Here is a 19,988-nt window from a genome sequence, read left to right on the forward strand (position 1 = left end):
CATGTAGCCAGTTTAAATTATTAAGAGCTGAAAAACTGACTGAGCACCTTTTCCCCACATCAGTCTGCTTTGGATATATATAGCTCTACCAGTTTTACCTTAGTACTACCATGGGCAGATCACTAAATCTCCCTGTTCTCCAGTTTCATCTTATGGAAAATGGGATCATAAGAGAAGGTACTATGTAGGGTTGTTGTGAGGATGAACCAAGGTGATGCGTGTACAGCATTTAGCACAGGACCTGGTAGGAGGAAGTTAGTTTTAGCTAATCAGCATTAGCACTGATTCTCTTCAAGCTACTTGAACAGAAAGGCTGGTAATCTGAGATGAGCGAGAACTGCAAACCTTCTTTCGCTGTCTATTATGGAGAGTGGTTAGGTAACAAGTACATGCTCCCCCATGTTTGAGGCAGTGCACTGTGCCTGGTGACTGGAGAGATCGAAGGCATTGTCTTTGGCTTCAGGGTTATTTTGATAGCAAAATAGCCCAGGGGTCATTCATTGCTAACCTATGAAAGCATCTGGGCTTCTATGTGGCTGGAACTGGAGGGTATTATGCAGAGTGAAATAAGTCAATTGGAGAAGGACGATCATATGGTTTCACTCATACATGGAATATAAGAAATAGTGAAAGGGATTACAAGGAGGGGAACTGAGTGGGAAAAATTAGAGAGGGAGACAAACCATAAGAGACTCCTAATTCTGGGAAACAAAGGGTTACAGAAGGGGAGGTAGGTGGGGAGATGGGGTAACTGGGTGACAGGCACTAAGAAGGACACTTGATGGGATGAGGAATGGCAAATTCAATTTGCCACTATATGTTGGCAAATTGAATTTAAATTTAAAAAAAATAAAAAGAGAAAAGAAAAAAAAGAAAGCAAGCATCTGGGGAAGGCTTTCTGAAGGGGACCAGCTTTGGGCAGTGCCCCAGCAGCGTGCTCTGCAGGGGCCCTGCCCCAACCTTCTCTCCACCTTTCTGACTACTCCTTGCATCACCCTGAAAGGAGAAAGGGCATATTCCACCCTTGAGGTGTAGTGGGATGCAGTGAGACAGGCTGGGGAATCAGGTTTAGTACTGGTTCATCCACTCTGGCGGTAAGACTTTGACCAAGTTATTTAATTTCCCAGCTTCGGGTTTCTCATCTGCAAACCATGGGCCATGTGCCATGATGTGTGTAAAGCCAGAACATTGTCTGGCACATAGTTGGTACAGTGAACATTTCACATTCCTTCCTCTTTTGGCTGCCTTCAAAGATTTCATAAAATGAACCCTTGACTTTGGCCACTCACCATCCTTCCTTCTTGTCACCATGAATGTCCTAGCTTGTTGGTAATGGAAAGGAAAGTTGGTTAATGATAATAATAGCTGTGAATGCCAGAATAGCTCATATTGCTTTTTGAACCTGGAGAGTGGCCAAATGCTATGTGTTCCCAAAGGGCCTCTAAAATTCCACATGGGAGGTTTCAGAAGAGGGGACCAAGCACTGATCCATGTGCTGATGTAAAGGAGAGAGAAACTGCATACACTTTCTCCAACTTGTCTAGAGGTCAAAGCCTTCACATGCAACTACCAGATACCTTCACCCTTCACCCTGTAAGAGCTTCCCAGACCAAACAAATCTGTATCTTAAGAATGTGTTTTTTGAGGAGGGAAGGATCTGATATGGAAGGCCGTCCAAACATCCCTTTCTGCCTAGGGGAGCATTTAGTACACTTTATCAGTCCAGGGCAAATTGCACCAGTGGGTGGGAGATGGTGAAGTCAGGAATTCGGGGCAGGGCTGGGGTTGGGGTGACTGGGTGACGGGCACTGAGGGGGGCACTTGACAGGATGAGCACTGGGTGTTATGCTATATGTTGGCATATCGAACTTGAATAAAATATATATAAAAAAAAGGAATTAGGGGCAGCACGATTTAGTGTGGCCCCTCAGGCATCCACTCAGCTGCAATATGGTCTGACCCTGTGTTAATTCTAAGAAGTACTTGAGTGAGAGTCCATGTTGACTAAGCAAATTGAAAATGTTCATAAGAGAAAGTCATTATGCATGCTAACTGGTTTTTCTATTTTATTTCCTTTAGGAGAACTATCCTATCCCAGAACCAGGCCCAAATGGTAGGTCCTTGGGATGCTCAACTTACGTTTTATTGTTTCTTATTACTTATCCTGAAGACACCTGTGCATTGCTTGCTTACCCTCTTTTCCTCCTGTTTATTACTTTGCCTCCAATTAAAAACTATCATTTTGTTAGGCTGTCAACCCAGTCTGTTACCCATGGCATGACTAGATAGATTCAACTTGACTGCTACATGAAATAAATAGTGATAGAATCAGAAGAGTTACCATATCAGACTGCTGACTTGTCCCAGAGTCTTTCTTTTTGAAGCCTTTATTTATTTATTCATGAGAGACCCACAGAGAGAGGCAGAGACATAGGCAGAGGGAGAAGCAGACTCCCTGAAGGGAGCCTGGTGTGGGACTTGATCCCAGGACCCCAGAATCACGACCTGAGCTAAAGGCAGACAGTCAACTACTGAGCCACCCACGCGTCCCTGTCCCAGAGTTTTTGACATAAAATGTCTTTCTGGACCAGAAAGAGTTGTTCCTCATTTGACCTAACCTAGAGTTAGGTTACTCTGTGTACTATAAGGTGCTATTCGGGTGGCCAAAGCCTGTCCTAACCCTAGCCCAAGCTTTGAAAATGAGTGAGTCTACAGAACTTAATCTCTTCATTAAAGAAGAGGACGTCACCGTAGGGAGACTAGGACCTTCTGTTCAGTGGGAATAGGCATAGCAGATTGTGTGGAAACAGTTATCTCCTATAAAACAGTTTTTCCCTTACATGGTTGTTACATTTTTTCCTATAGGTAGGTGATTTGTGGTGAGGGCAGGGTGTAAGACCCTGAATACACGGCAGAGCTTTAGGTCTCTTAGTGGGAATGGGAGGGGCCTCATGGATCGCTGCCCCATGGCCCTAATCAACCAGGCACAGACAGTGGGTGAACGTTCCTGTCACCTTTGTTCTAGTCCTTTGGCTTCTCACTGGGTGAGCCTGTAAGACCCAGCTGACAAGCACATTTCCTGGGGTGGTATCTGTACCTGGGAAAGTCATGCCCCCTGCTGGCTAAGGCAGATGCCTACTGAAAATTTTCCAGTACCTCCCATCCCTGGAGTGTTCCACTTCATAATCTGCAGTGAGGCTGAGAGCAAGAAGAAGAGTGTCTATAGATAACTCATCTCATATGCAGCCACTCAGGCCTCCTTCCTGCCCTTGGTGAGTTGGGGATGTGTTTTCCTACCTTACCTCAGAACTGTAGTTTCTGTGTGAACATCAGATTGAAGGCAGCTTTCCTGAAGCCTCCAGAGCTTTGCTACTCAAAGGTCAGTTGAGTTATTGGTTTATAGTGATAAGAACACAGACAATAGCTGTTTCTATCAGAATTTAGCATGTAATGCATATTTAGGGCTTAAGGGTTTTCACCAAGATAACATGTTCAGAGAAGTGAAAGAGGCCCCTCACTGTGTCCTGAAAAGTTGGTATTGATTCTAGAAGTAACCAAACAAGAGCTCTCTTGGACTCAAAGCACCCTGGTACTGTTTCTCTCTCTGACACAGCGTTCTGTTCTTACTTTTTTTTTTTTTAATTTTTTTTATTTATTTATGATAGTCACACACACACACACACAGAGAGGCAGAGACATAGGCAGAGGGAGAAGCAGGCTCCATGCACCGGGAGCCCGACGTGGGATTCGATCCTGGGTCTCCAGGATCGCGCCCTGGGCCAAAGGCAGGCGCGCTAAACCGCGGCGCCACCCAGGGATCCCTGTTCTTACTTTCTTGTCTCTTGCTGTCCTTGGGTTGGAAGGGGAAACGATGGTAAATTCAGCTAGCCTTCTAGCAAGTCAAATTTAATCTCTTATTACAAATTGGTAACTTTAAGAGAGGAAACTCCTATAATCTTCTCTACTATTGATCAGTCTTCACCCTGCCATTTCCTACTTTGTCACCAAGGCCAAGGACAGAGAAGGTTCCACAGAACCACACCTGGTGGATTGGTAGGTGATTTGTGGTGAGGGCAGGGAGTAAGACCCTGAATACACGGCAGAGCTTTAGGTCTCTTTGTCTTTCTAAGGTAGTGCTTTTTCTCAGAGAGAGATTTGCACCATGGTCACCTTAGTCAGCCTAGACCAGTAATCCTTTAGCACTTACTTTAGCACAGGGGCTCAGTAGCATCATTATCTTTAACTTGGAAAACTGACAACAACAATACCAACAAATCTCACTTATTCAAACCTGTGAAGGGGAAATACCAGTTGAAATCTTTGGATGGTTTAAATGAAAGCTGCACTTTTAAACAAAACAAGACATGAAGAATGCAGTCAGATAGCTGACAAAGTGTTGCCAAGCCTAGATTTTGCAGCCTTTCTCTCATGATAGATAAGAATCAGGCATAGCAGATTGTGTGGAAACAGTTATCTCCTATAAAACAGTTTTTCCCTTACATGGTTGTTACATTTTTTCCTATTAATAATATCTTGTTTATGCAGTATATTAGACTTTTCCAGAGAAATGGAACCAAGAAAGAGAGAAATAAAGAGATTTATTATATATATTTATTTATACATAGTTTTATTATACATGTCTATATAGAGAAGGCTGAGGGAAATTTATTTTAAGGAATTGGCTCCTGTGATTGTGAGGACTGGCAAATCTGAAATTTGTAGAACTCACCCGTAGGCTGGAAGTTCAGGTAAAAGTTGATGCTTCAGTCTTAGAGAATTCCTTCTTCAGAAAACCTCAGTCTTTTTCTCCTAGGGCCTTCAACTGATTGGATGGGGCCCACCTACATTAGGCAGAATAATCTGCTTTATTCGGGGTTTACTGATTTATATGTTAATTGCATCTAAAAAAAACCTCACAGCAACAACTACTGTTTTGGGAGTTTTGTTTGTTTTTAAGATATTTTATTTACTTTATTTAAGAGAGAACAAGAGAGAACACGGGGAGTGGGAGGGGCAGAGGGAGAAAGAGAAGAGAAGCAGACTCCCCCTGAGCAGGGAACCTGATATGGGGCTTGATCCCAGGACCCCAAGATCATGACCTGAGCTGAAGGCAAACGTTTAACCGACAGAGCCATCCAGGTGCCCCAACAACTACTGTTTGATTAAACAACTGAGCACCATAACTTAGCTGAGTTGACACAAAATTAATCATCAAGTACAATTATTTTGCTCTATGGAAGCTTTCTTGGCACAAGTCTTAATTGGTATCACTGTTTAGCTTGTCTTCCTCTGTGGTCTAAATACTGTACCAGGCCTTTGAAACCAAGCCCGCTTCCTATCCAGTGGGAAAACATGGTGGTGCCTCCGACTGTAGAGGAGTCATTCTTTCCCTCACTTGTTTTCTCCTTCCTCTTATCAGAAGTACTGCTGAAGATGCATTCCGTCGGAATCTGTGGCTCAGATGTCCACTACTGGCAGCATGGTCGAATTGGGGATTTTATTGTGAAAAAGCCAATGGTGCTGGGGCATGAAGCTTCAGGAACAGTCGTAAAAGTGGGATCACTGGTAAAGCACCTAAAATCAGGTCAGCAAAATCTTTCAACTGATTTATTTATTCCTCAACACAAATGAATTTCTGTGTGTACTTTCTTGGGGCCAGGCCCTCTAAAACCCTGGGGGTTAAGACAGTGAACAAGACAGTCTCAGTTTCTACACAAATGAATTGTACCTTACACAGAGGAAGACAGGTCTGGGACACACATACAGTGACTTACTTACAATTGTATTGAGGACAACAGAAAAGAATAGTGGCATGATCAGTGTGTTCTAAACAGATTCCTGTCTATTCCTCCTTGGCCAACACCCTTAGCTCGGCAGCTAAGGAATAAGCCAAGCAAAGGGGTAGGGAAAATGTTCCAGGCATAGGAACCACAAACAGCTTTCACATGCTGAGAACCAGGGTTTTTGATACAGTCTTTGATCTTATTGGATGACTGGAAAACCACCAGTATTTTTCTAGATTTGCTTACTTCATTCTCTTGGAGGGAGGAATTCTCAGCTGAGGCAGCCTGTGATGTTCCCCAATACACTGAATTAAATACAAGCTGTGTGACACAGCCAGCTATTGAACTTATCCTTCCTTTGTGGACGAGGCCACTGTACAGCCTGGAGATGACATCAGATTATTTGGAGAAGGTTGGCAGGAGATGCCATTCTGTATTAGTTATAATGTTCTCTGAGCACAGCTACATGGAGAGGAACTGTCCAGCCCTGAAGAAGCTGGTCTTGTGTTTCGTTTAGGAATGTTGTTGGGCCCTCCATTCATCATGACTGGAAGTTGAGGAAGCCCCTGAGATTCTGTGCAGTTATCTCAAAGTGTAAGATTCATAGTTTCCAATTCCAATAGCCACTGATTGGTTCTTACCTGTGGGATGAGATCTCTAAATATTAATCACAACAGAATGAGGTTCTGTAAATTATAATAAGCATTTAGTCAGCATCTACAATGGGTCTAACCTTGTGCCAGGTGCTTTGAGGGATACAGAAAATTGAGAAGATACAATCCCTGGATACTTTGATCTAGGTTGGGGAGACCAGACATCAGGACATACATAAATACCAGTAATTAGAGAATAAGACCATAGTGTGTTATCAGGTATGAAAAAGAATAGGCTCTAACAATTCAAAAAAAGGGAATTTGTTGTGGACAGAGGTGTTTAAAGAAGGTTCATGGAGGAGATAGGTCTTTGGGTTGGACATTTAACTAATAATTATAGGAAGAAGAAAGCAGCTAATATTCATTGATTTACTATTTGTTGGTCTCCATGTTAAATACTTACATGTATAATTATGAATTTCATTGTTGAAACAACTCTGAGGTAGGCATTATTTTCTTCCTTAACAAATGAAGAAAGTGAAACCTGGTGATTGTCCAGGGTCACATACCAGCGAGTCTCAAGCTAGGGTGCTGGCCTTGGTCTTTCTGACTCTAAAGCAAATGCTCAAAACCACTGGGCTATCCAGCAGCTGGAGACCCAAGAACAGTTTTGTATTGGAGTTAATGAAGAGGTCAGAAGTGAATATTATAGTTAAGAGGAACAGAGCAATAAATTTACAGAGGCATGTGTAACATATCTGGGGTGCTAATAATTCTGTGCTGTTCAGGGTAAAAATTCTGTGTTGGGAGTTAGCAATGATGTTAAAAATGCATAATCTGTATAAAGTTGCTCATTAAAAAGCACCATACAACTGTGAGTTATTATATTATAATGTAATCATTAGAAGATAAAACTGAGGCATACAAAACTCTAGCTGCTTGTGAAGGATCTTGAGTGCCAGGTTGAAGAAGTCATTGTCATCGGTAGAACATAATTTGGAGGAAGGGCTGCAGAGAAAGTAGAGAAGGATGGGAGGAAGAGACACATACAGGTGGAGTAACACACTTTGGTGGTTGCAAGGATTTCCATGGATCCTTTTTATTTTTCCTTTCCTTTTAGAACACAAAATTTTTATTGAGGTGTTTTACATGCTGATTTGGACGGAAAGGTCTAATTGACTAGTCTAGAAAGAAGAAAAGCACTAAGTAGTTCTTAATGTTTGTCTATAAAATTTTAACATAAATCTCAATCAATAAATCTAAGGCATGGAAAAATTCCTGACTTACTACAATCTGGCTATATCTATCTTAATAGTTTGAATTTCGTGTACAATAACACCAGCTCAGATACTTATAATAATAACTACAATAGGGATCCCTGGGTGGTGCAGTGGTTTGGCGCCTGCCTTTGGCCCAGGGCGTGATCCTGGAGACCCAGGATCGAATCCCACATCAGGCTCCCGGTGCATGGAGCCTGCTTCTCCCTCTGCCTCTCTCTCTCTCTCTCTCTCTCTCTCTCTGTGTGACTATCATAAATAAATAAAAATTTAAAAAAAATATAACTACAATAAAAAGGGATAGTACTATTTACATTACTACTACTACCATCACTGCCACCACTACTTTTAATAGGCACTAACTACATACCAGGAGTCTGCACTATTCTGTAGGTACTTTTAACACAAAAGATATAAAAATAACATGTCTGTTTAGTAAAGGGCAAATCTTCCACGGATGACACACATCAGGTTAAGGAGGGCCCTATCTCTACTCATGCACCCCTCTGGGGGTGGGGGTGAGGATTGACTGGGAAACGACACAGAGGAAGGACATTTCCATGGTAGTGGTTATGTTTGTATCATGATAGGGGTTTATATTACACAGGTGAGTGCATTTATCAGAATTCATCTAGTGATCCATGTGAGTGTGTTTTTTTGACCAACACCTAAATTTTACCTTAAAAAAGAACCATAGACAAGTATCGAACTCTAGTTAATGATATGCAAGCTGAAGTATTATACATGGAATATACTAATGACTACAATCTACTTGGAAATGCATCAGGAAAGAAGATAGGTCAATGGATAGTTGGGATGGATGGGTGGGTGGTTATGGGATGAAGCAAATTAGTTACATATTAATTGAAGAATCAAAATGGAGGATATCTGGGTGTTGACTGTATAATTCTTTCAACTTTAATGTATGTTTGAAAATCTCCATAATGAAAAGATAGAAGAGCAATTCTGAGGCTGGGTTTCCAAGCAGGCATAGTGAGACAGGAGTAGTACACTCCTTCACAAGCCTGAATGTTATTCTCCACTCCATCTGAGTCTCAGACCTCTGTGGGTTATTTGGCCAAGCAGGTCTGCTAACCCAGAAATCAATTAATTCCTAGTTATTGTCTACCTACAACCAGACTGAACATAAGACATGCCATAATTGTGGCTCTTGTGTTTGTAAAGGCCTTGCCCTAAATTTTCAAAGCAGGTGAAGGAAAAAAAGTCTGCATACTCCACACAGCAGGGTGAGATGAGCCCCAGCTTGCCTTAGAGATAGGGCTGGTTCTCTGTTTCCCAAGTTGGGAAGTGATTGTGGAGCTGAGGGGTAAAAGGGTAGGTCAAACCAGTCCGTGGAGAAGTATGCTTGGTCATTTCTTCCCAGAGTGTGAGTCTGTGCTGCATCTCCAGTTTTCTGTGGCAGTTCTAACGGGTTGGGTTTGTCTAGGGTGCCCTGGATCCCAGGGAGGAGGGTGGCTCACTGGGCCAGATTCCTCTGCTGGCATCTGCCCAGGAGCATTTGCCCCTTCACAGAAGCTCTGTTCCTGCTCGTGTTTTCCTCTCCAGGGGATCGTGTTGCCATCGAGCCTGGTGCTCTGCGAGAAATGGATGAATTCTGCAAGATTGGCCGGTACAATCTGTCACCATCTATCTTCTTCTGTGCCACACCCCCTGATGATGGGAACCTCTGCCAGTTTTATAAGCACAACGCTGACTTCTGCTACAAGTTAGTGCCCGAGGCCTGGCTGGGCCACCTGGGACCTCTCCCCCTCCGTTTGGTTGGGGTTCTTTCTTCTAGTTTCCAGTGGTGATTTCTTTGTTCTTCTCCGCTTGTAATTCTGGACATGAAGCATCCCCTCGACGGACTCTTCTTGGTGGCACTGAGAGAAGGTAGCTGGCCTAGGGCTGAGACTGACTCACAGTCCTCGGTTTAGTCTTTGAGCTGAAGCTCCCCTTGCCTGGAGCAATGATAGGGAATTGTTGGTGGCCTCACTCACTCCTTCCTCTCCAGCCAGCCTGCAGATAACTCCCTGGGGCTCGTCCTCCATTACTGGTTTCCAAGGCAGTGCCCAGGAGAGAGAACTTAATTATAGCCATGAGCCTGATTGTAACACCAGTAACAGCAGCCCCTGGGGTTTACTGGGGAGGCATGGCTTGTAGCCAGTGCCTGAGCTTTGGGACCCTGGATCACTCCCTCCTAGTGAGTGACTTTGGGGAAATGATGTCAACTTTCTGCTGCTTGGGTCTCATTTCACCTGAAGACTCAATGAGGCAATGCATGTGGAGTCACAGTTATTAGTACTCCGTGCCTGGCCTTGTGCTGATCAGCGCTCTGCATGTCTTATCTTACTTAACCTTCATAAGAACAATGATAATGTGGGTACCAGTGTGGCAGGTTTGTGCAAGGGTGCAGAGGCCCTGTTGAAGGAGGCTAATTGGGGTACAAGCAGAGCCAGGAGTCAAGCTAGGGCAGCTGTGAGTCTTTTTTTTTTTTTTTTTTTTTTTGAGTCTTAATTAAGTTCCTGCCCTGTGCTCATCACCCTACCTCTACTCTGGAAATGGTTTTGAGGGTAAGAACTTGCATCTGGCAGAAGCAAAGTGTTGCACTTTCTGCATGGGTCCCCCTGCCTGGAACTCTAGGTGCTGATGTGCCACTTTCCTTCTGACCTTTGGATTGGTGTGCTTTCCTCCCATCCCAGCCTGGCCAGGATGGGGCTCCTCTGAAGGAGGCCAGGAGCCAGTCACAGGGGCAGTGTGATGGATCTGAGTTTTCTAGTGCCCACTGGAAGCCTTGAGAGGAGTCACAGACCTGAACTCGTGATGAGTTTAAGTCAACAACTAACTGCTCGAGAAGAAAGCAGGTTACATGGGTCAAGTCTGCCTTTCAGCAGGTAGTTCTTGAACCAGCCTACTTTGTCTGGGTCCTTTCCAAGTTAAAGCGCCAAACAAGGTTTTCATGAAAGGCAGAAAAGCAAAATGGTAAAGTCGCAAGACTAATCACTGGTCTCTGCCATTTGCCAACTGTGTGACCTTCAGCAAATTACTTAAACTTGGTAACCTCAATATCCTTGCTAGTAAAATAGAGATGATAATAGCACCAATGTGATAAAATGCATAGAAAAAATTGGTAGAATTCCATGAGAAAAGCATACCAAGTACTCAAGATGAGGCCTGGAGCATAGTAGGTGCTCAATAAATGATGCCATGAGATGTCATAGCCATGGCCTTGTGTCTGGGGTACAGGTTAGCTCTGAAAGGAAGCCTGGCACTGGGGCTGGGGGCGGAGTTTATAGGGCATGGTGGGGAGGGGGGTGTTCTTTTGGTGATTGTTAATGGGAGGGCTGAACAGGACCCCTAGGGGAACATGCAGTCCCCCACTTCTCCTTTCCTCTCATGTTCTTTCTGCTCGGGTCCACACACCAGCCCTGGACCCACACCCGCCTCTCTGTTTTTTTTGTGAGGAATCCTCTACTGCCACAACCTCTTTATTTTCTTACCCACCTTATTTTCTTTTTATCTTCCTGCTTCCCCCTTGGCTTCTTGATCATCCTCTAACCTTGTGCTGTTCCCTCAACTCTATTGTGAAAACCACCAAGTTGTCTTATTCTCTAGTGTTTAAAGTCATGAATGATTGGAGCCAGGAAGAAACTTAGAGTGCTCTCCTCTCCCTTCTCCCTCAATCCGCCCCCCAACAAGGTCGGGGAAGGAGGACCCAGTAACTCTCCGAAGGTCAGTGGTAAAGGCGCTGCACCCAGGTCTCTGCCTGGTGCCTCTGTCTCATCAGAATAATCTCTCCATAACAATCTTCCATCATTGCCATCCCCAATCCCATTTTTCCTGGGTGTTCTCCTGCCAAGGGGAAATCAGAGCAAAGGTGAGAGGAGTGCACCAATGCCCACCCTCAGTTCAGAGCCCATACAAGCTTCGGGGGAGTCCCAGATGTGAGGGGGCAGGCAAGTCTGAGAGAGGGTGGGGGCAGTTCCTTGAGAGAGTTTGGGAGTCTTCATTGTTTCACTTCAAATTTTTGTTCCTTTTATAGAGTCAGTGGGGAAGGTGGTGTGGGTAGAAGTGGTGATGATGGCCATTGGAGCAAGAGAGGATTGAAGGGATTGTGGGAGAGAAGCAGAGGGGTGGGGGAGGAGAAGATGGGACCGCAGGGCAGGCCCACTGCGGACCTTGTTGTTCTGTGGAATAGCATGAGCAGTGACACATCATCGAAGTGAGCACTTGGCCTGGCTGCCACTTTTCTGTCTTTTTGGGACTTGAGGAATTTTATGTTCTAGCATGTGGAGGTTTGGGGCACATGAATAAAAATCCTGGACAATGAGGACCAAGCAGAAATGAGTTATTATCCACAGAGCTACTTGTACCAGAAGGCAGCTTAATATGGGGCAGGCGGGATGTGGAACGAGGAGACCTGGCTTCAAGTGTGGCTGTTCTGCTCGATTAGCCTTGTAACCTTGGGCAAGTCTCTGAATGTCATTGGGTTTCCATTTCCTCTTCTGTAGAATAAAGGCAAAAATAAAGCCTGCCCTTCCTGCCTGACAAGGTCATGTTGAGGATCAAATCCGATAATGGACGAGAAAGCCCTCTAATCTGTAAAGCCTTATGCAAATGTTTGCTGTCATCACGGTGGGGTTGTTAATAGGGTCAAGCCAACTCAGTGAAAACCAAGAATCCTGTGGTGAAGGTGACACAGCATTTAATCAACTGCTTAGAAGTCAAGCTCTCTCTCATGACCCGTCCAGGGACAGCCAAGCAGCTGCTGCCATCAGATGTGGTTCTTCTGGAACATTTCATACAGGGGACAACAGAGTGATGCCAGCTTCTAAATCCTTGTTTTGCAAAGCTGCTGGTATTTGGGATTGTTTGCTGAAGTGAAACCAGAAAGGCCATACATAAATTTGAGAAGCAGATGAGATGTTGGCATATGGTTATATTACCCTCTTGTTAGGTGAACTTCTCATTTATTAATGACAGCCACACCATACCTTGTCTCAGATAACCTGTTGAAGAAAACCTAATGTGTTCACATTCACTGAAGTGATTTGTCCAAAGAAAACCATTTTAAGAGCCAGGCAGTATGGCAGGGTTTCTGGAATCAGATATATATTGTTTTCATTTCAAACTCTGAGCCTCTCACTAGTTTTGAACCTTTGGAGCAAGTCATTTCATTCTCTAAGGCTTTCTTTCCTTGTCTATGAAATGACAATTTGAGAACCTACCCCAGAACTCTTCCAAGGATTCACATGAATGAATATATGTAAAATTCTTAGCATGTTGCTAGGCACATAAATAAGTGCTCAGTAAGTTTTAACTCTTGTTATTAATAACCCAGAGGGACTAACTGAGTGTGTTGAATGATACTGCAGGCTTCCTGACAATGTCACCTATGAAGAAGGGGCCCTGATTGAGCCACTGTCTGTGGGGATCCATGCCTGTCGGCGAGCTGGAATCACCCTGGGGAACAAGGTCTTAGTGTGTGGAGCTGGTAAGTCACAGATGGCACCGTGGTTATAAGTTCATTAAAGGAAAATATGGAGATCTCTCTGCCCATCTCACTCCCCCTCCCAATTGCTGAAATTGTTCCTAGAATCTTTCTGGGTAGGGGAGGATTACAGTGTCCCCTTCCCTCAGTGATCAGCACTTTGCTAAAATAAACTATCTGCAGATATAATAGTAACTCAGGTTATTTCCTAGGCAACATAATCCTTTGGTTCATGTAATGAATGTAATTTGGAATTATTTATTAACTTGACACTAGGGAAATATTTTGGATAGTAAAGGGAAGGGCAACTTTTAGAACTTTCAAATCATGCCAGAGCAATGATCTCCTGGTCCATCCAGGAATAAGGTGGGTCCTGCTCATGGTCTCTGGAAGGAATGGAGTCTGGTCCACCGTGAGCCAGCACTCTGCTTGTTGGGGTTGCAGCTGGCTGCCTTCTGTCCTCCTTTGCTTCCAGCCACCTGAACAAACCCTAGCAGCCTCACACTGAACCATTTTAGGTGTCTAATACTAGTGACACAGACAGCGTGCTCTTACTCCTTGTGGATGTGATTTGGTGTTTTCATACACCTTTTGGGGGTGTGTGTATATAATTGGCATATAATGTTACATTAGTTTCAGGTGTACAACATGATTTGATATTTGTGTGTATTTCAAAATGATCACCACAATTAGTCTAATTAACATCTGTCACTATACATGGTTACAAAATTTTTTTTTTCTTGACAATGAGAACTTTTTAAGATCTACTCTCAGCAACTGTCAAATATGCAATATGGTATTATTAACTATAATCACCACATTGTATATTATATCCCCATGATTTATTTATTTTATAACTGGCAGTTTGACTTTTTGACCCTCTTCCTCCATTTCTCTCACCTCTCACCACCCATCCTCTGGCAGTAAGTCTCTACTCTGTATCTGTGAGCTTCATTGTTTCATTTTGTTTTGTTTAGATTCCACATAAAAGTGAGATCATGCAGTATTTGTCTTTGTGTGTTTCATTTATTACACTTAGCATAGTGCCCTCAAAGTCCATCCATGTTGTCACAAATGGCAAGGTTTTCCTTTGTGGCTGAATAATATTCCACTGTGTACATACATACCACATTTTCTTTGTATGTTCATCCATGGAGGGACAATTAAGTTGTTTCCATATCTTGGCTATTGTAAATAATGGTGCAATGAACATGAGGGTGCATTTATCTTTTTGAGTTAGTGTTTTTCCATTTCCTTCAAATAAATATCCAGAAATGGAATTATTGGATCATATGGTAGTTCTATTTTTAATTTTGTGAAGAATCTCCATATTGTTATATGTTTTTTGGATATTAAACCCTTAATCAGATATATGATTTGCAAATATTTTCTCTTATTTTGGTAGGTTGCCTCTTTCATTTTGTTGATGGTTTTCTTGGCTGTGTGGAAGCTTTTTAGTTTGATGTGGTCTCGCATGTTTATTTTTGCTTTTATTAGAAAACGTTTGCCTTTAGTGTCAAATCCAAAAAATCGTGTTGAGGCTGATGTCAAGGAGCCTATGGCCTATGTTCTCTTCTAGGAGTTTTATGGTTTTAGGTCTTGACGTTCAAGCCTTTAATCCATTTTGAGTTAGTCCTCATACACATCTTCATTACTGATTTTGACATGGCCAAATAAGTGACTGCAGGGTTTTCCAAGAGAGGTGGTGGGCATAGAACAGACTTGCCTCAATGAGCTAACAGAGTATAGTATTCAGGTGATATATATCTTTTAAATCTGCATAAGTAATACCTTATTGACATAGAAAAAAAAAGTCACATATCCCACATGTATACATACATGCAGAGAAATTCACCCATAGTTCCATCACCTATCAGCCAGAGAGAATCACTGTAAATATTTTGATGTAGAATCTTTCAGGTTTTTTTTTTTTTTTAATGAGATCATGCTTAACATGCTTTTTTTTTTTTACCTACTCATTTTTTTTTTAAAGAGAAATCACTATGTTATGAACATCTTTCCATGACACTAGAGAGAACAGGACAATGTATCCAGACCTTGTAAGACATCTTATTCTCTTAACAAATATGTTTCCTTGAGCCCTCTGGTTCTTTGACATTATCCCCAAGCAGTGTCCAAGAGTAAATGGAAAATTTCTAGCTCTGAGGTCTGAGAGAATTAGTGGAGCTCAGCACTAGGAGCAAAATTTCATGTAGAGAACAGTTCTTTGTGCATTCACTTATGCGTTCAAATAGTTGTTAGGTTCTCACTATGTGTCAGGCACAGGGATAGATAGATGATAGAGGTTCACAAAAGATGTGGTTCATGTCTATGGGCAAGGGGGAGAGCTGATGTTTAATATTTCACAAACATCTCCCATTTCCTTCTTTATTTAGGGCCGATTGGACTGGTCACTCTGATTGTGGCCAAGGCAATGGGTGCAGGTCAAGTGCTGGTGACTGGTAAGAAGGTTTTCTTTTTAAATCTCCTTGAAGAGGGAGGCCCCTGATTGGCTCATTCAGTTTAGTATCTGCCTTCAGCTCAGTTCATGATCTCAGGATCCTGGGATCGAGCCCCACATTGGGCTTACTGCTCAGCAGGGACTCTACTTCTCCCTCTCTCTCTGCCACTCCCCCTGCTTATGTGCTCTCTCTCTTTCTCTCTCTCTCTTTCTCTCTCTCTCTCAAAAAAAGTCTCTTTGAAAAGGGAACAGCTGGGCTACAGTTTAGGGCAAGGGCATGAGAACTATTTCCTTCTTGGGGTACTGGGTTTCCTAAAGGGGTTCCTCTTCTTTTCTCCTGGGTTCCAGGGTTGAAAAGCCCACCCAGGGGATGACCAACTCAGGGCTCAGGAGGAGACTCTTTTGAAACTTCTGGGAGAGGGTGGATGCTATGGAGAAGAGGAACTGGATCTCTGTGTGGACCTCAGATGCCCCTACTGCTCACTTGGTTCTAAGGCTTAGCCCTTGATCCATTTGACTAAACCCAGAAGACAAAGAAGGTGTGCTTGTGTGTGTGTGGAGTTAGTGGGAGGTATATGTTTATAAAAGGGTGTTTGTTTGTGAGGTGTGTGGTAAGGGTATGTATGAGGAGAGTTTATCTGTAGTAGCATGTGTGATAAGTGTAGAAGCATGTAAGGTATAGAAGAAAGCTGTATGTGTGTGTGTACATAGAAGGCTTCTGTGAAAGAGAATGTGTGTGTGTGTGTAAAGGTTTCTGAGAGTGTGGGTGTGGGTAAGTATGTAGAATTGTATGGAGTGTGTATAAAGGGGAATAGGGGTCTAGGAGAGTGTGTTTTGTGTGCAAAGAAAGTATCAGAGTGTGCATAGAGGGTATTGGAAAGCGTATGAGGAGCAGGTAACTTTCAGAGAGATTGCGTGTGTGTATTTAGCTCTGTGGTGTGTATAGAGGTGTGTAAGGGTGTAGAACAGTGTGAATGTTTGAGAAGTGATCTGAGTGAGAGATGGGGAGGGAGAGAGAGAGAGAGAGAGAGAGAGAGCAGCTGCGTGGTATGAAGAGAGTGTGTGAAGTATAGAGAGTATGTGTGATGGACTCATTGACACCACCCACAACACTGGGGCTTCACTACCATTAAAACCTGCACCTCCACCGTTTTCTCCCTAATCCACCATCCAGCTCTTAGTTTGAAAGAAACTTTTGTTCAATTTTAGATCTGTCTGCCTCTCGGTTGTCTAAAGCCAAGGAAGTTGGGGCTGATATCGTCCTCCAGATCTCCAAGGAGAGCCCTAAGGAAATAGCCAGTAAAGTGGAAGATATGCTGGGGTGCAAGCCAGAAGCGACCATCGAGTGCACAGGGGTGGAGTCCGCCATCCAGTCAGGCATATATGTGAGTTGGATGAGAGTAGCTGAAGCTGGTGGGCAGTTCCACAAGGAGGCAGCAATAAGGAGTGCTGGGATCTAGTGTCTCTACTAATATACTATGTGACCCCCAGGCCAAATGAGGTAATCTGGGTATTTCTGGGTTTTGTTTGTTTGTTTGATCTCACTTGCCTAGCTAGCATCCTTCCTTATCAGGTCATTGTCATGCTTAAATGAGATAACAAGTGTATATGGCCCTTGGAAGATGTTAAGAGGCCACCCCCTTAAAATGATCGTATCTGTGATCATAAAAGCAATCCTCTTGGTAAAAAGATCAACAGGAGGAATGGGGAACCATGCCTTCGTTGTGTATGGGAAATCCCTATCTTCTTCTTTTATTGAGGAAAACTACAATCTTTGAGTCATTGATACAAAGTAACAGCCATTAATTTAGTTAGTCACAAAGGTGGGGTGATTTTTCAGGCTCCTCCTGTTGTCTCCCAGACCTAGGAGTGGGTAAGCTGCCAGCACCTGATTTACCCCTCAGGGACCCACCCATAATTTATGGGAAGTTGGGGGACACAGGGGTGGGGAGTGGCATGGATGGATCCAAGTATGAGGAAAAGAGGGGAGAAAGAAGACATTCTAGGTTGCAGCCCTATCATGTGTTGGGTCTTCTGCTGGCTGCTTTATTTTTTGTTTTTTTGTTTTGTTTTGTTTTTTGTTTTTGTTTTATTGGAGTTCAATTTGCCAACCTATAGCGTATCACCCAGTCTGCTGGCTGCTTTGTAAATGTGATGCCAGATTTGCACGATAGCCACAAGACCAGTTATCATTTTCCACATTTTACTGCAGGAGGCATGGTGACTTGCCTTTGACCACACTGCTCCAATGCCTGAGCTTTTCTTACTCTGCTGCTTAGGAGAGAAGGGAAGAAGGGGACAAGAAGCCAGCGGGCAACCATACTAGAATGGGAGGGACTGGGCTGAGGAGAGTGGTGGTGGCAGCTGACCTCCCCAGGCACTCCTGCCTCACCTCCCACACTGCTGTCCTACAACAGCTTGGGCTTCCTCCTTCCTTCTGAGTCACAGCTGGGTCATGCAAAAGGACACTTTGGCACCACGCAAGACCTTCTGGGGAAAGCCGACCTGGTATCCTGGCAGAATGGCCTAGCCACTTTCCTACCAGGATGCCCATGCCATCAGGGGTGAGGAAGTGGTGAGACAAGGGAAGAACAGGTGTCACTTTTGCTCTGTCCTAAGTTCCAGCTGGGGCTTGCCCACCCTCTGCTCCACTGTCAGAGATAACAGTTGCCTTGTGGCAAGGGGGAAAAAGAAACCAAAACTCAGAGGGTTATGAGTCTGTATGTGATCAATTGACCAGTGACATGTCTTGGGCACCTGCTGTGTCCTGGGTTTGTGCCAAGGACCTTGAGGGCTATGATGCATAAGCTATATCTACTTGTCTTCAAGTTGTTGGCAGTCAGTGACCCCCACTCCACAGATAGGTGGTAAAAGACATGGCTTCATAATGCAAGACTTTTTCTCCTCTTCTCCACTGCCTAGAGAGCATTGGGAACAGCTGGCATCTGTCTCCTGTTGATGGTGGGGGCCCAGTTGCCAGGCTACCTGTGGTGGGTGCAGAGGTAAAGGTGACCCAAAGGGCCTCTGTAAGCCTGAAGCGAGTACCTCTCCTGAGTGGGGAGTGGAGCCATTATGCATGACAGATGCTGTAGAATGCTGCAGGCCACCCCACCAGTGAGCAGGTTAGGAGGAGGCACCTTCCATGGACATACCTGAGGGTCACTTTCCTACCAGGTTTGTGACTAGAAAATGTTTGAGAGGAGACGTGGCAAATGCTTAGGGTAGAATTCATGTCCTCTTGGTGCAGAGGTCACACCCACAAAACAATGGTCAGGTAGTCCAAGCATTCCTTTGCCTGTGATCAGCAAACTGCTGACCTCCTGGCACTTTGGGATGGCCAGTTTGGCAGTGTTCCTCCTCCTTCTCACTAGCTGGAGAGGAAATGCTGATGGGGAAACATTTCTTCTGAGACAATTTCTCACTCGAGTTTTCAGTGGCTCAGTCACCACTTTGACCCCACCCCACCTTTTCTAGTGGGGAGAGAGCCTCCCCCCTTACCAACAGTGTTCATAAGTCACAGGTGGTTTGTAAGTGACTCTATGCTTCACTAAAAACAGAAAATGTGCCAAACAATGAGCCCGACCTGGCACTGAGCACTATGTTAGGCCAGCCGCCCTGCTGAGGAAGCTGGTTGAGAGGGTCCCACTGCTCAAAGGTGTAAATTGCAGTCACCCCCATGCTGCAGGCCTCTCTTCATGGTGTATCCTTCCCCTCGGAGATAGAGATTGAGGTGTGTGCCTCTTTGCAGTTCCACTGGTGAAACTTAGAATGGTTCCAGTAAGTGCTTGCTGCTGCTGACTATCATGAAAACTGAGGCAAATGAACAATTTTTTGCCTCTCACAACTCTGACCACAGTGATCCTCAAAAATCCCTGGAGCAGGCAACAACACTCGTGTGGAATCATGTGGAGATTATCAGGAGAAATTTCAGTGTCTGGCCCACTCCAAGGAGGGAACTGGTAAAGCAGGTAGATGCGCAAGGAAGACAAAATCCATTATGACCGATGATACTATTGAAAGGAATGCCTCTGGGACGGAAATATTTCTCAGTCCCAGCCAGCTTGCATGTATAAGGCAATGTTCAAGCCATAGAATTCTAATGGCCTCTCCATTTGTATGCAGTTGGTAGTTTCCTCACCAAGAGGGTTGTTCCTGAGAGGTTTGACAGAGTCTGTCTTTTGTGGCATTGACATTCTGGAGGAGGGTGCTGAGATAAGGAGGTACCTGAGCCAACACCGGGTACTGAATTAGTAAAAGCTTTGAGAGATGTTCAGGGGCTGAAGATTAACCTTGTTTGTTGGCGAGATTCTTACTGGGGTCTGGAGAAACTTGGCTATTGCCTAGGATCTTGTGGGACAGTGGAAGGTACTCCCACTATGCCTGTTC

The 19,988-nt window shown here is 44.1% G+C and overlaps 1 protein-coding gene across 1 annotated transcript in view; it reads left to right on the forward strand.

Annotated features, from left to right (window-relative positions):
• Window positions 1-19,988, forward strand: part of SORD (sorbitol dehydrogenase) — a 34,126-nt gene that overhangs the window by 11,459 nt on the left and 2,679 nt on the right. The window contains exons 2-7 of the mRNA XM_025472936.3: window positions 2,080-2,113; window positions 5,420-5,584; window positions 9,220-9,379; window positions 13,026-13,144; window positions 15,538-15,603; window positions 16,812-16,987. Coding sequence (XP_025328721.1) covers window positions 2,080-2,113; window positions 5,420-5,584; window positions 9,220-9,379; window positions 13,026-13,144; window positions 15,538-15,603; window positions 16,812-16,987 — 720 coding nt within the window. The remainder of the gene's footprint in view (window positions 1-2,079; window positions 2,114-5,419; window positions 5,585-9,219; window positions 9,380-13,025; window positions 13,145-15,537; window positions 15,604-16,811; window positions 16,988-19,988) is intronic.

Source organism: Canis lupus, chromosome 30 (genome assembly GCF_003254725.2).
Source record: "Canis lupus dingo isolate Sandy chromosome 30, ASM325472v2, whole genome shotgun sequence".
Taxonomy (NCBI): domain Eukaryota; kingdom Metazoa; phylum Chordata; class Mammalia; order Carnivora; family Canidae; genus Canis; species Canis lupus.